General features: G+C 39.4%; 1 protein-coding gene across 1 annotated transcript in view; it reads left to right on the forward strand.

Moving 5' to 3' along the window:
* DIP-beta (Dpr-interacting protein beta) overlaps positions 1-13,577 on the forward strand; it is a 29,078-nt gene that overhangs the window by 8,920 nt on the left and 6,581 nt on the right. Inside the window, exons 2-3 of the mRNA XM_011311993.1 lie at positions 7,958-8,153; positions 11,070-11,227. Of these exons, the coding sequence (XP_011310295.1) occupies positions 8,093-8,153; positions 11,070-11,227 (219 nt within the window). The 5' untranslated portion in view covers positions 7,958-8,092. The remainder of the gene's footprint in view (positions 1-7,957; positions 8,154-11,069; positions 11,228-13,577) is intronic.

The following is a 13,577-nucleotide window of genomic DNA, read 5'->3' on the forward strand; positions in this document are numbered from 1 at the left end:
GTGTAACTGCTACTCACTCCTTTTCTCTCATCCAATGGAATTCCATAGCACGATGCACAATTTTCGTTACGTAAACATGAGCCAACCAAAAGTCGAGGACACGGGTTATGTTACCGACAAAGCCAGGAAAAAAAAAAGAAAAAAAAAATAAACACCCAATATTACATTCTTTTACCTCAAACTGCTCCAAGTATTAATTTCCTCGAACTGCCAAAAAATGCAGTGCGAATTTTTTCTTTTTTCATTTATTTTCTCGTGAGCTTTTTCTGTCAGTGTTTATAAATAAATAGAAATATTTAAATTAATGAAACATAGATAGTATAATAATTAAGCGCGTAAACTCATTTTGGTGAAGCCAATCAGTTGAAGTTGAGTTCAATCTGAGGAAGTTTTAATGAGTTTCAGGTGGAATAAACAGGATTTTACAATTGATTCAATCTCGTGTGAATTATGTTATACGTCGTGCATATGCATAATCTTACGTGTACAAAAATTTAATATGCTTCATTATTTCATTGAAAAACAACACCGGAGATGTAAAAGTATGAAGTTATGTTTGGTGTGGCATTTTTCGTTGTACAAGTCTACCCACTGAGACATTCAATAAACTATTCAACAAATTTTTGATAGAGGATAAATTGACATATGAATTCTTTCGACACAAATGCCAACCGGATGCACAAGTATTTTTAAAAAATGAGACCCTAAATAATAATGTAATTATGTGTTTAATTCCATCGTCTTACGGACCGATTCGGCAATTTAATCAAGCATTTATTGAGAGTTTTGGAGAAATGCTCATTTTCCCAAATGGACCTCGAAACAATTTCTCTCAACATCCTTTGAGAAAAACATGAATTTTCTCAGCCGAGTAAGTTGCCCATCTAGTTAAAGCCAGCCAGTGCCAAGCTCACACAGCATTGGCTCGTCACGTTTCTAATTATCCAAAGTGCGACTTTTCCTCTCAACGCAAGACATATCCTCATCCTTTTCCACGTCTCTGCCATTTCGATATCCACTTTCCAAGCACGAACTCACTCAAACTTGAACTTAGGATACTTATTTGCTTGTGTAAACAGAAACCAAAGGCCATGTTTCGAGAGTTGAAAGTTATCGGGAAAATCCATATGGATATATATACTTTTACATGAATTTACCAAAGGGTTGAGTGCATTTTGTCCGATATTTTTAAAAATTCTTATTCCATGTGCAAGCCCGAGTAAAAAAAAATTCTAATCGGAATATTTTTTTTAGAAATTTTTTAGAAAATTTTTTTTATAATTTAGATGGCGTATTTTCTGAGAATATTGAAAAAAGAGAAAAGTAAAAAAACAAGAGTATAATTAAAAGATCATTAAAAGAAGACTTTTCAAAAAAAAAATTTTCTGAAAAGTTTTCCAGGAATTTTTGGAAAATTTGGAAAAAAAATTCCGATGACAATTTTTTTTTACCCGGGATTTAATATGAAAATATACAGTTTTCAATTAATAACAGTACACCCAGAACAGCTACAGCAATTTAACTGCAATTGTCAAAAGGAGCGGTTTCATCTAGACGCCAGACCATAAACCCATCCGTAAAGCGCAGACTATAATCGATAATGAATAATGACGTACAATACATGTTTACAGGCGCTTCCAACGACAATGAAAGTAATTTGCAATAGTATCAGAGGATCCTCGAACGACTCATGAAGGTAGTTACGAGTGAGCCAACATGGACCTTGCCAATTCACCCTCCCGCCACCCAAAAGCATATTCTCCGATGGACGCAGTTTGCCCAGTGGTATCTTTGCTCGTTGTCAGGTGAACTAGACTAAAGGTAAAGGTACTTTCCACTCGCTCGAGTGGCCCCTCATCATGGCCACGAGCATTCTCATTCTGCTGACCATTGCGTCCAGCCCCAACTCGTCCAGCAACCACCCTCACACCTTTTCTCCTCAACTAGCCTTTTACTCACACGCTCATCTCCCCGTCCGCCACCAATACGTGGTCCACCTTCAAACTACCTCCATCCTTTTTTTTATCCACTGAAACCTTTTCCGGCATCGCTGACCACTGTCGAGATCCATTCTCTCACTTTACCGCGCACCAAAGCTCTCGACTCAACGATCCATTGATCCCAGAGGTTACAACAGGACTCCAACCAACTACTTTTATTTTATTGCTTCTCTCGCTCTTTACTCTATCCGGTGTAATACGTCATATCCACCATTTCCCATATCCTCTAACTGAATAATCACCGGCTGACGGCTATTTTCTCAAATTTACCTCGCATGTCTGCGATCACAATATTAAATTGACAATTAAATTTAATCATCAAATTATCCAGTGAACAAAATGAATTGACTCCTTTATGTACAGGCGAAGAGTCCGAAAACAAGTATTGGCTATACTCCTGCCAATACTTCTGCTTATCAGTTTTCAATCACCTCAATCGATTGAAATAAATTCAGTAGAAGGTGAGCGTTGCCGGGTCGAAGAGCAAGGTATCACATTTTCATGTCTTTTACCTTGAGCGAGAGTATTGAAATTTAATTGTAAAGTGGATGGAAAATTTCGAGTGACAGATTCGTGATGGCTGACACAAATCATATCCTGCAGATCTTATTTCACGGATATCTCATTTCATGAATATTTTAGGTGAAATTTCGGATAAGGCATTATAGCAAACACAACTTTGAATGCTGAATTTTTCATTTACAAGAAGATTTACGCGACAGCGCGGGCTAATTATAAAAATTATCATTTAAAATTTGCTAATTAAATGAGTTCTGAAATTAAATTAGCTGCCTCAGACGACTGAACCAATGAGGAATAAGCGTGAGTTTGTCCTTTTTATCATAGCAAGGTTGATCGTTATTGATATCGTCAATAAGATTGAAGGGCCTATCCCTTCATAAATGAGGATGAGAGTAAGAGACGACAAGAAAGAGAAAAGCGGATCTTCGTCACAGGGACATCACAAAATACGTCAATTTTCACGTTGGCTGACAGTTTTCCGATTCACAACCGGAGGTGGAGAGGGAGTGAGTGAATCGTTGCAATGGGGCTACAGCCTTTGCCATTGGTGTCAAGAATTTCCGCCAACGGAAATCGACTCGGTGAGATGTCTCCCCTCTTACCAGTAAGCAATGTACCTATTCCACATGAGACTCTGCTATGTCTCATCGTACAACTTGTCTTGATCTAGTCAACATGATTATTTTTCTTCAACATCACTGTGTGTAAGAACACTCCCCACAACCTTCCAGACAATTCTCCATGAAAAGAGTAAATACTCCGTATAAGATAAAACCTATAGAATTGAAAGAAAAATTCAAATAGCAAAATATCTCGCTCATGCACCCACCAAAGGGTTAAGGGCATAAAACCCTGCAACAGCAGACGACTATTTCGATTTCCAAACGCATTGCCCACTCGACTGCAAGTGGATAAATTTACCAAATAAAAAATAGAAGACTCAATGAGAGAGCTCCGAGTGGCATTCAATGTGTAAAGTATAAGTTACTCGTTAGATGATCGTCACGTATTTGCCGTTGGCATCGTGTGAATTTTCCAGACGAGCGTTCGACGTGTCACGAATCTTCCAGCGTTGAAATATTGGGGATGAAAAAAAGGGTGTCTCGCCTGGCAATATATGAATATAACGCCTCCCTACCTATATCCATAAAGAAGTTGAGTCTGTTTTCGCAAACGATTCGTCTCTTGGCGTACTCTCTATCGTGAACATAATACAGGTTCAATTTCCTAACTTACAAGTTACGTGACACTTTTCATCCCCAACAAAAGTATCTTCAGGTTTTCTTGGTGAACGCTGGAGACCTATGGATGCATGATGTCGGTATTCGCATGCTCCTTGCCCCTCATGTTGTCGTAATTCTGTTCTCATCTCCGTCTGCCCCAAGTAATTGCATAACATTAAGGCACCCCAGATCTGCGCCAAAGGCCCGAGAAAGGGAAAAAAAAGTGAAAAAAAAAACCTGCAGGTCCCCACCTTTCCAGATAAGTTGGTAACTCTGCCCCGGTCTCGTACTTTTAATGAGCTAGTGAAAGCCAACCCCCTACCCCTTTCCACCCTCATTTGTCTCACTCACTAAAAATCCCTTGGCTACCGTTGTCAACTTGAGAAAAATTATTTTCCCTCTTTCTCAAAATATCTCGAAACTTGAAACGAATTTTCAATTAATTGATCCACCAATTTTCCTCCACCAAAACAATTATATCCATAAATTCTTACCGTTGTCGATTGAATCCCCCTCCGGGTAAAGAATACCAAAAACTACAGAGTGCAGAACAGTGAATACAAAGGACAAGTTAAATGGACTGAGAGTATTCGCCAAGAAATTGTTCTCCAATTACCGTTGAACCCGGAATTCTGCAATTATCTTGTGCACCCCTCGCCTTCCGCGTTAATATCTTAGCCATCTTGAAACTCACTTATATCCTGCCGCACTAACGTACCAGAAGAAACTCGATGAAAGTAAAACCCCATAACACCCAACTTTTCATTCGACTCAGTTCGATCTGCATCAATCGAATAAGGAATGATACGCTAATTAATATAGTGAATGAAATTGATGAAATTTCGAGTTGATTCACTCTTCTGGTTACTCTAAAAGCTATAATTTCCAAGGATGGATTTATTTTCAAGACATTAAGTCTCAAAATTAAGGGAATCTAACCCATCCACAAATCCACCGTGTGTTTTACCCTCTCTATATATTTATCTGGTAAATCTTCGAGTGGAATTCAATATTTCGACTTTGCGAGATACGGTGAAAATGCTGGAGACAATTCTTCAACTACGCTATATAGCTTTCACGCATCTTATATAACGGAGTTAAACAGGCTTTACTTTCATGTTTCATCGGAGTCTGTAAGCTCCTTTCTGAGTTGCAAAGTTTCGTACTCATCTTTACGGATAGACGAGGCAGTCTGGAAAATAGTGTTGGGGAAAGTTAATAAATAGATAAAGAGAGTACCTATTTATCTTCAATTTAGCCAAGACTCGTGTGTATTTATTGAGAAAAACGAGGACACGAGCCCTGAATTTCGATTATTTTCATTTCTAGTTTCCAATTAAAAATTTTGAATAAAATAAATTTGCTTAGAGTGTGTCCGTACGTTTCTCCAAAATTTCAGCGATTAAATTCATTTAACTACTCCATTACTTATTCTTCAAAAGTCGGTGTATCTATCTGAAAAGAAAAAAAAACAGATCTCCCCGTGAATCGTTAACTAGTACTCTGGGTGGGGGCACAAGCTGCATCGGAAATGAATTGAGGATGTGAGGGGTGGGGCCGAGTGAACGTGGCACGGCGAGAGGGTGAAAGGAAGGAACGGGATGACGATGGGGGTGCCTACAGGGCAAAAGCAGTTCCGCTCGCCAGATATTTTAATGGAAGTTTGGACTTTGGGATGTTTGGTGGTGCGTCGAAGAAGTCTGGGGGGGTCTGACAGGGAAGGGGTTTCCGTGATGCCAAAGACGACGAGAAAAGACGGCAAGGCGAAGCAGCCAAGTGTTCATAATGAGATGTTAATGGAGTAGGTGAAAAAAAAAAAGAAAAAAAAAAAGAAAAAAAAACAGAAAAATGCAGGGGTTCCATCTCCTTTCGTGTCTTTTCTCCCGCCCCCTTTCTCGATCCCTTGTGCTCTGCATCCCGCGCAGAGAGGCGATATCGACAGGTCTCTTCGGTGTCGTTCCGTCAACGTTGGTACGCCTCTCTGGGAATCCACACTTTTTTTTTCTCTCTCTCCCCCTCACTCTCTTCCTGAAGAATGAGAAGAAGAGAGAGGGATGGTTCGTGGCCAACGCTACTGCCAATGACAACGTCGACGACTCCAAAAGAACCATTAGGTACTATCCCTATAACCGATACGACACGACCCTTCACTATTTCTTCTCTTTGCAAATCTCTTATCTGCACAGTCAGCTAGAAATTCATGGAATTCAGGCTATGATTTTCCTGGATAAAAATTTCATAGAATATTTTTCGGAATATGAAACAATGTGTGTATATATGCTAGGTTGAATATGCGATATCCCTCATATACATATATATATATATGCATGTCAGTGACTCTCGCATATTTTTCCCCCGACCTTGTGCAAATATATTGGATATTACATGTGTTCAACCAGAGCTGGCTAATAATATCAATAACCAAAAGTTTTATGAGTATTTTTTTCGTTTGAAAACCTGATTCAATTGTTGATAAAATGAAATATCTTTTCCTCTCCAGGAATACACTTGAATTCCTTTTTGAGCTCAGACTCGGCCTAATGGATTAAATTATCCCTCATTCTGCATATTCATGGAAATGTCTGAAGTGTCCATTTCACCTCGCACGCTCTCCTGACGAATTCGACCATACTCGAAATTAATTTTGTCCTAAAAAAAAAAAATCTCCACTCGATACTATTATTATTATAAAAAAATTTGCGAATGCATTTGAAAATTTCATTTGGGAATTTCATGAACGGTCCGGCGTCAAGCGGTGCGAGTGATAATATCGGTGAATTGAAGAGTTATCCGATGTTCTCCATCATTTTATTTGGAATAGAAAGTTAAAATATAGTGGGTGAGAGTATAAAAAAAAAAAGATGAATGGTGATGGGTATGGTGAGAGATCATTGAGGGAGGTTGAAATGGCCCTAGGTTATTAATCACGCTTGACGGTAAACGTTCACACGGCTAAACAACGAAAGTGCAGGGGTGTCATGAGGGGATGAACAGGGGATGAGCAGGCAGTTGTATATGTATATAGATATCAGGCGTCAGTAACATTGCTCGTGCTGGACTGGTTATGTGCTGCACTCTGAGGGGTTTTGGCCATTGATGACCAGCGTATAATTACCGCGTGTATAAACGTGTTATCATCGTGTATTCTATCCCACGGAATCCAACGGAAATACGTATTCTCTGATGGCTACACTCTACCCGGGAATTCCATGTACTGTATCTCTTTATGTTTCACTACAGTAGCTTCAAAGCCTTGATATTCCCGGGCTTATGCATTACGTGGTTATGGCTACGTGACGCTCGGATTGAGGATCCACTGCGACGCTTTCTGCATTTTCATTCGAATCAATCTCCTACATCTTTTTATTTATTTAATCGCCAGGCGAATTCTCAGGTGAAAATGTTGAGAATTTTTTATCCAACATCCGGGGTGCTACCTGAATTTGCGTTATCAATAAAATTCTTGGCATTTGAATTTCATCCTCATGGGGAGAAACGCTGAAGAAATTCGAGATATTCATGCCCGTCAGTTATTGAAATGAACCATAAGAAAAAACATTTTTTTTTTCTGAAAAAAAATACATGGGGTATTTGTTAACACTGTTTGTCCCGAAATCGTTTAATTCATCTTTTTTTACTAGTGATAATTTCGGATTAATAATTTTTCAACAATATAAATAGATTGGAATACAAGTGAAAAGGCAACTGGCCCCGTCAAAGAGAGCAGGATATACTCCACCCAACAGAGTAAAATCGTCGGGGGTTACCAAGCAATTTGCATCCTGGGGTTATACGTTATCTTGCTTGATGCCCCAATCCATCCTCTACCCCTCTGCCACCACCACCAGCACCACCACTCCTGTTTCCTTCCAGCGATATCCCGAGTGCAATCGTCCAAGCAAAAAGACAAACGATCTAAGGAAAATAGGAAAATGCCCAGGACATTCTTCTTCAAATTGTTCACTGAAAATACTGTCTTGTCCTGAATAAAATTGAGAATACGGATGCTTCCAGCTTCAGAGATAAAAACAAGGGGAATATTGAGCTCAATCAATTTGGAGAATTCCAAAAGAAAGAAAGATTTATACAGTGCGCAGCTACCTAAGCTGAAAAATAATAATTTTCCTTGGTTAATCGAGGGATGAGAAGTGTAATGAAGGGATAAATTCATGTACATTATGAAAGTTTTTTTTCTTTACGTATTTTTTTTAGGAATGGTCTGCCACGCGACAAGAACTGCGGGACGAGTGAGCCGGCAGGGGTGGTCGACAGGTGTCATCGAGTAAATCCAGTGTACAACGAGGCATCAGCTTCAAAATTCACCTACCTCAAGCAGATCACCGTGCAATGCCCCGACGATGCATCCTAGCCTTCTCCATCATTTTCGTCATTCTCATAATACCCATAGGTAAATACAATGCATACTATCAGCTCAATTGTGGGGGGATTTGTGGTAAAAAAAAAAAAAAGACAAACCAAGATAATGCCAGGGAAATAATTTGCTGCCCGTAAATGGTACTTGGTTCTGGTGGATTTGACTGGTCTTGATTTGACGGTACGAGTATAGAGGCGAAGGCATGGACTGTCACCGACAGGCCAAATGACATTTGCCCGAGTCAACGTTCATCGGGTGGTTGGCCAAACGAGAGAGAGACAGAGAATTAGGATCATTGTCCAACTTCTGTACCTGATGTTTATACGGCGATACAGCTGCACTTGTCATTTGAATTAATTTACAGCAAGTACAAGTGGACCAAGGTGGTTACAAATAGTCCAAGCTCGTGTTTACCAAATTTTCTTATCGCATTAACATCGTTACACTGATTACATCGCCTACTGACGATAGCACTTGCATTAATGTATCATCTATATACAAGCCAAAACCCCAGGACTATTTTATAGAACGTAGACCTCCTGCTACTCGTTGATAACGACTTTCTCAGCGTCGTTCATATTTTACACCCGACTCATCAATAATTCATGCGGTGAATAATGCACCACTGTTTCGCCTTACTTTATATTACCGCGGGCCACACTGCCTTTTTAAGTCATCCCTCCATTTTTTATATTTTTCTTCTAGTTTTTTATGTAATGAATTGCCATCATTTTTTAATCATCATCCCCGACAAGTCGAATATATTCAATTAATACCATTTAATAATTTTCATAAATTTTTTTTTCCCCGAATACAAGCAACACATGGAAGCTGTTGTAAAACAAGTTGTAAAATTTGTATCGAACAATGGCATTTTTACGCTCACAATTTTCTCTACTTTATCACTTGAAATATCATCACTCTATTTTTTATGATTTTCTCCGTTGTTACTCCCCTTATCCTCCCCTTATCCTCCCCTTATTCCAGAGGTAGGTTATTTTTTCTTGTCAGGATATACGTCTGTATTACGAGTTGAAACGTTCGAAGAAATTCCCAAGACGACAAACAGGAGGATAAGGGAAGGGTGAGTAACACCTCAGTCAGCCCCTTTCCGCCGGATATACTATACGTCCAACTCTCTGTTGGGCGATACGACTGGGGAGTCGCGTGTTTCACGTCAAATTAGAGGTGGAGTGGGAGACGATAGACCACGTAGAAATACACCAGTTTCAAAGATCCAAGATGGTAGTGGTAGCAGGGACCACCGTCGGCCGCCAACTGTCTCAAGGACCAAAGTACTATGTCCCACTGGGTATTGCCAAGTGGTGGATATGCCTGTTACTAAGGCACCTTCACACTTGCCCCTATTACCGCAATGTCATCGAACATTAAATTTTACCCATCGCCTCCAAACCTCACCAGGCTTATTAAACTTCCTCCTCTCAATCGACAATAATTTTCTCCATTCTCCATAAATTCAGTGTATTATTATTATTATTATTATTATTATAAAAAATGATATGCTCACTAATTCATAAAATACTGGCTTATTATCAAGTCACTGTTAAATAATAATAACCCAAAATTACCTTGGAAAAACTTTTCTTTCCACATGCGTAAATTATGTAATCACGTACACAAAGTTCGCCTCGTTTACGCCAGTTGCTGGAGAACTCTGGCAAGATGAAAGATAGCGAAGAGAGGAAATGTAATTGAGAGAGAACGGCGATGATGAGCGGAGGAAGAGCACCTGGGGGAGTTGGATGATGGAAGGGGGAACTGACAAAAACCAAGAAGAAGAAAAAAATGAGGGGAGAAAAAGTGGGTTTCACCTAATCAACGAGTTCACCAGAGCAATACGTGTTACATATCGTGTTTGGACACTTCCCCTGGCACCGCTCGTCAAAGAAAAAAAGAGAGAGAGTGAGGGGAAAAAAGGAGAAAATAAGGGAAAAGAAATTTTACGCGTTGAATACAACACGCGTACGCATGGTTCACTCGATGGATCACCCTCGTCACATTCCTCCCCAATTTTTATCTTCACTATTTACCCATTGCTCCCTCTATCATATAACATGTGGCCACGATATACTATGTACTTTTGGAATTACATGAACCCCCTGTTGGTCTATCTCATTCCATTGTCTGAATGAGTCTGAACGTCGAGGCGTCCGGCCACCGCAGGGGATCGTGTGGAGAGTTTGTTTTTCGTGAAAATTCTGGCTGTCGAGTCTGATTCCCCGGCGGGCCTTCACTTCTCCCTTTTTCACCTCCCCCAGTGGTGTACGTTTCAGGAAAAGGAAACGGACGTACGGGCAATTTTAATGAACATCCGTCGCACTCACCACTAATTCGATGCACCGAGCAAGACAGCAAACGTCCCACCGAGCGGGAGATATTGCTCCCACTGGACACTTAACAAACACAAAACACATAAAATACTTTACATTGAGGGGCTATTATTGGTTTTTAGATTTTTGGGAGATTAATCTGAGGAGAAATTTAATAAATAAGTTGGTTGGAAAAATTTTCTTGGTTATTTGGATGAAGCCACATACGATTTTCATAAAAAAAAAAATAATTCCACCTCACATCACAACAGCATCTTCAGCCTTTCAACTCTAAAATATCCCGTAGACACTTCTGATTCATAGGTTCTCCACGGTAGAACGTGACCCCGCATTAAGTAGCCTATAAAATAACCCCTTTCCTGGTAAATACGCTCGTAAAACGAGTAACATTGCTCGAGAGAGGCTGTATCTTGTCGCATATTGTAATAATACAGATAGCATTGCCGTGACAAACGGCGTGAATATCCTCTCCGTCAGTGGTTGATGGCAAATGCCAGCATTTAAATGAAATGGTAATGGAAATGCATTTGAGGATTTGTCGTTGCGAACATCCTGCGGGTGAAAAATTTAAATAGAACCTATTGGATTTTGGTTTCAGTGAGGGGCTTGGAGCCAGACTTCCTGTATCCTCTGGAGAACGTTACGATCCCACAGGGTCGAGACGCAACATTCACATGCGTGGTGAACAATCTAGGTGGATACCGGGTGAGTCCTTCCTCGTACGGGAGTGGAGATCCCAATGCCGCCAAGACCCGGGTAACTATCCATTCACGTGAGACGATGCAAACTAAAGATAAATGCAAAATCAGAAGAATTCAGTAAATGGTCAATTAATCCATCACTTGAAGTACAAGTGCCTGCTGCACCTGCAGTATTGATGGCCTCATCATAAACTGCACCAGTATTTATTGCACCTGCCTATTAAAACACCAGCACTGCATCAATGCATCTTTTCACCATGAGAATAACCCAACTGATGAGTTTTCATTGGAAAAGACTTATTACTTGTGAGAAATTTATTAATATGAGGATGATGATGGAGTACTCAAAGTCATTCACATATCAATGGCACAGTACGCACGTCGCACGTGTCTGAATATACTGCACTTGGATTCTTTGAGAAATACACTATTAATAATAATGCCTGCCTGTAATGCCTGTGCATTCACTCATATCCATACGCATTCTTTTTTTCCATCCTTTTTCATAAATTATTTTGCAGGGTAAATATCATCACGACTATTATTAAATACGCTTTCAATTTCCCTGTCTGACCAAAATAACCTGTTACTACTTATCAATTTTCGTTTCCAACTTAAATATAAACAACAATATTAAGTAATGAGAAAGGTAAGAAAAAAATAAAATAATTGTCAAAAATGGAGACCACTATCAGTATATATTTTTATTCTGATAGCCATAGGTGACGTGACAATGTCGTGACATATGCACGTATACCACAAGGAAGTTTAAAGTTTTACAGGGGAGTTACGAGAGAGGGAGAGAGAAAGCCCGCGTTGTAGCAGTTGGTAAAAAAGTTTTTTTTTTTCTTTTTACTTCAAAAACCTGTCACGAACGCGACCCGTTTTGCCATCCCTGGCATCGATGAAAACCTTTTTAAGTATTCCACGTAGGGTGTAACGCAACTGTGCCTACCCAGTGCACCCCTTGCCACTACCCCTTTCCAAATTTTTATCCTGAAAAAAGACACTCCGACACACATACGTGAAACTTTAGAATGTAATATTTTTTTTTCATCCACTGAGAAGGAAATGAAGAAGTAAAAAAGCCCCTCCTATGTACAGTTAAATCCCATCATATTTTTTCACTTTTCTCCTTTTTACTATCCGTCTCCCATTTTTTGTTTATCATTTTGATATCGTCGTCACGTCACGTCGTCATTATCAGTTGCCTAGACTCGCGATGCATGGGACAATTAATTCAGTGATGCATGACTGAGAGTTCAAGATAGGAGGGAATAAAGTAAAATTATATCGGCAGAATAATGCATGAGGCATGGTTGATGAGAGATAATTGATTAATCCCTACATATTTTCACAATAATAAGGATTTTCAGATTTTTATTACGACATACATGAAATGAGAGTAAAAAATAATTAATGCATGTGTATATTCATTGCAAATAAAAACAGAACACGGACTGCACAAATAATACGCAATGTAAATTGTTTGTATAGTTGTGGAAAAGATTAAAAAAATAGTAAAAACATTTTTCTAATTGATAGTAATTCGGCAATAGTAACGAATAAATTCAAGTCTTCAACTTGAAGGAGAAATCGATTTTTTATCATTTTTAAACATTTCGTTTTGAATTCAATTGGATATATTTATTCATCCTCGGTTCAACAGCAACAATAGTAGCATGAGTGTTACATGATAATCCTCGATAACCACCACTACAAAAGTGCGTTTCCTTGTTTCTCCAAAATGCTATTTCCCCCCATTTTCCTCCTCCCCCCAAAAAAACAATGATGAGAGTAATTTTACTCAACTCTGGAAGAATAATTTTTCAATGGGACTAAATATTCGTTTTCATATCAGGAGAATATGCCAAGATATTTATTGTCACACCGTGCATAATAGTAGCCCTTGTTGTTAAAAAAAAAAAAAGGAGACAGGGATTGATCTGGCCCGATGGCCCCTCCTGTCTTTTCTCTAATTTCCAAAAATTGAAACTTTTTTCCACCTCCACACCGTTATGGAGTCGACGAGCGTCGGAAGCCCCATTGAGGGGTTGACAGACTCCCCTAAAAACTTTTAATTAGCGAGTTTATCCATTTATCTACATACCACCGGTATACCTGAAAGGAGTAGCGGGTTGCCTTGTCGCCAGGAGCGGCTGACCGGTGGAATGTAGAAAAAGAGCACACGTATATGCCAAATCAACCAACAAAGCAGTAACAAATTCCACCTGTAAAAATAGACGAAAAATGTATTGTATAAATAAAAAGGGGGGAAAATGTTGGTGCGGTAAAATAAACGAGGTGTGGTGGAACTGGACCGAAGGCGCCTTGATTCCCCTCCTTCTATGATGCCATGCGCTGCACAATAGCCAACATATACCCAGTTGGTTTTGCATATGAAA

This window comes from Fopius arisanus, unplaced genomic scaffold, assembly GCF_000806365.1.
Source record: "Fopius arisanus strain USDA-PBARC FA_bdor unplaced genomic scaffold, ASM80636v1 scaffold00095, whole genome shotgun sequence".
NCBI classification, from domain to species: domain Eukaryota; kingdom Metazoa; phylum Arthropoda; class Insecta; order Hymenoptera; family Braconidae; genus Fopius; species Fopius arisanus.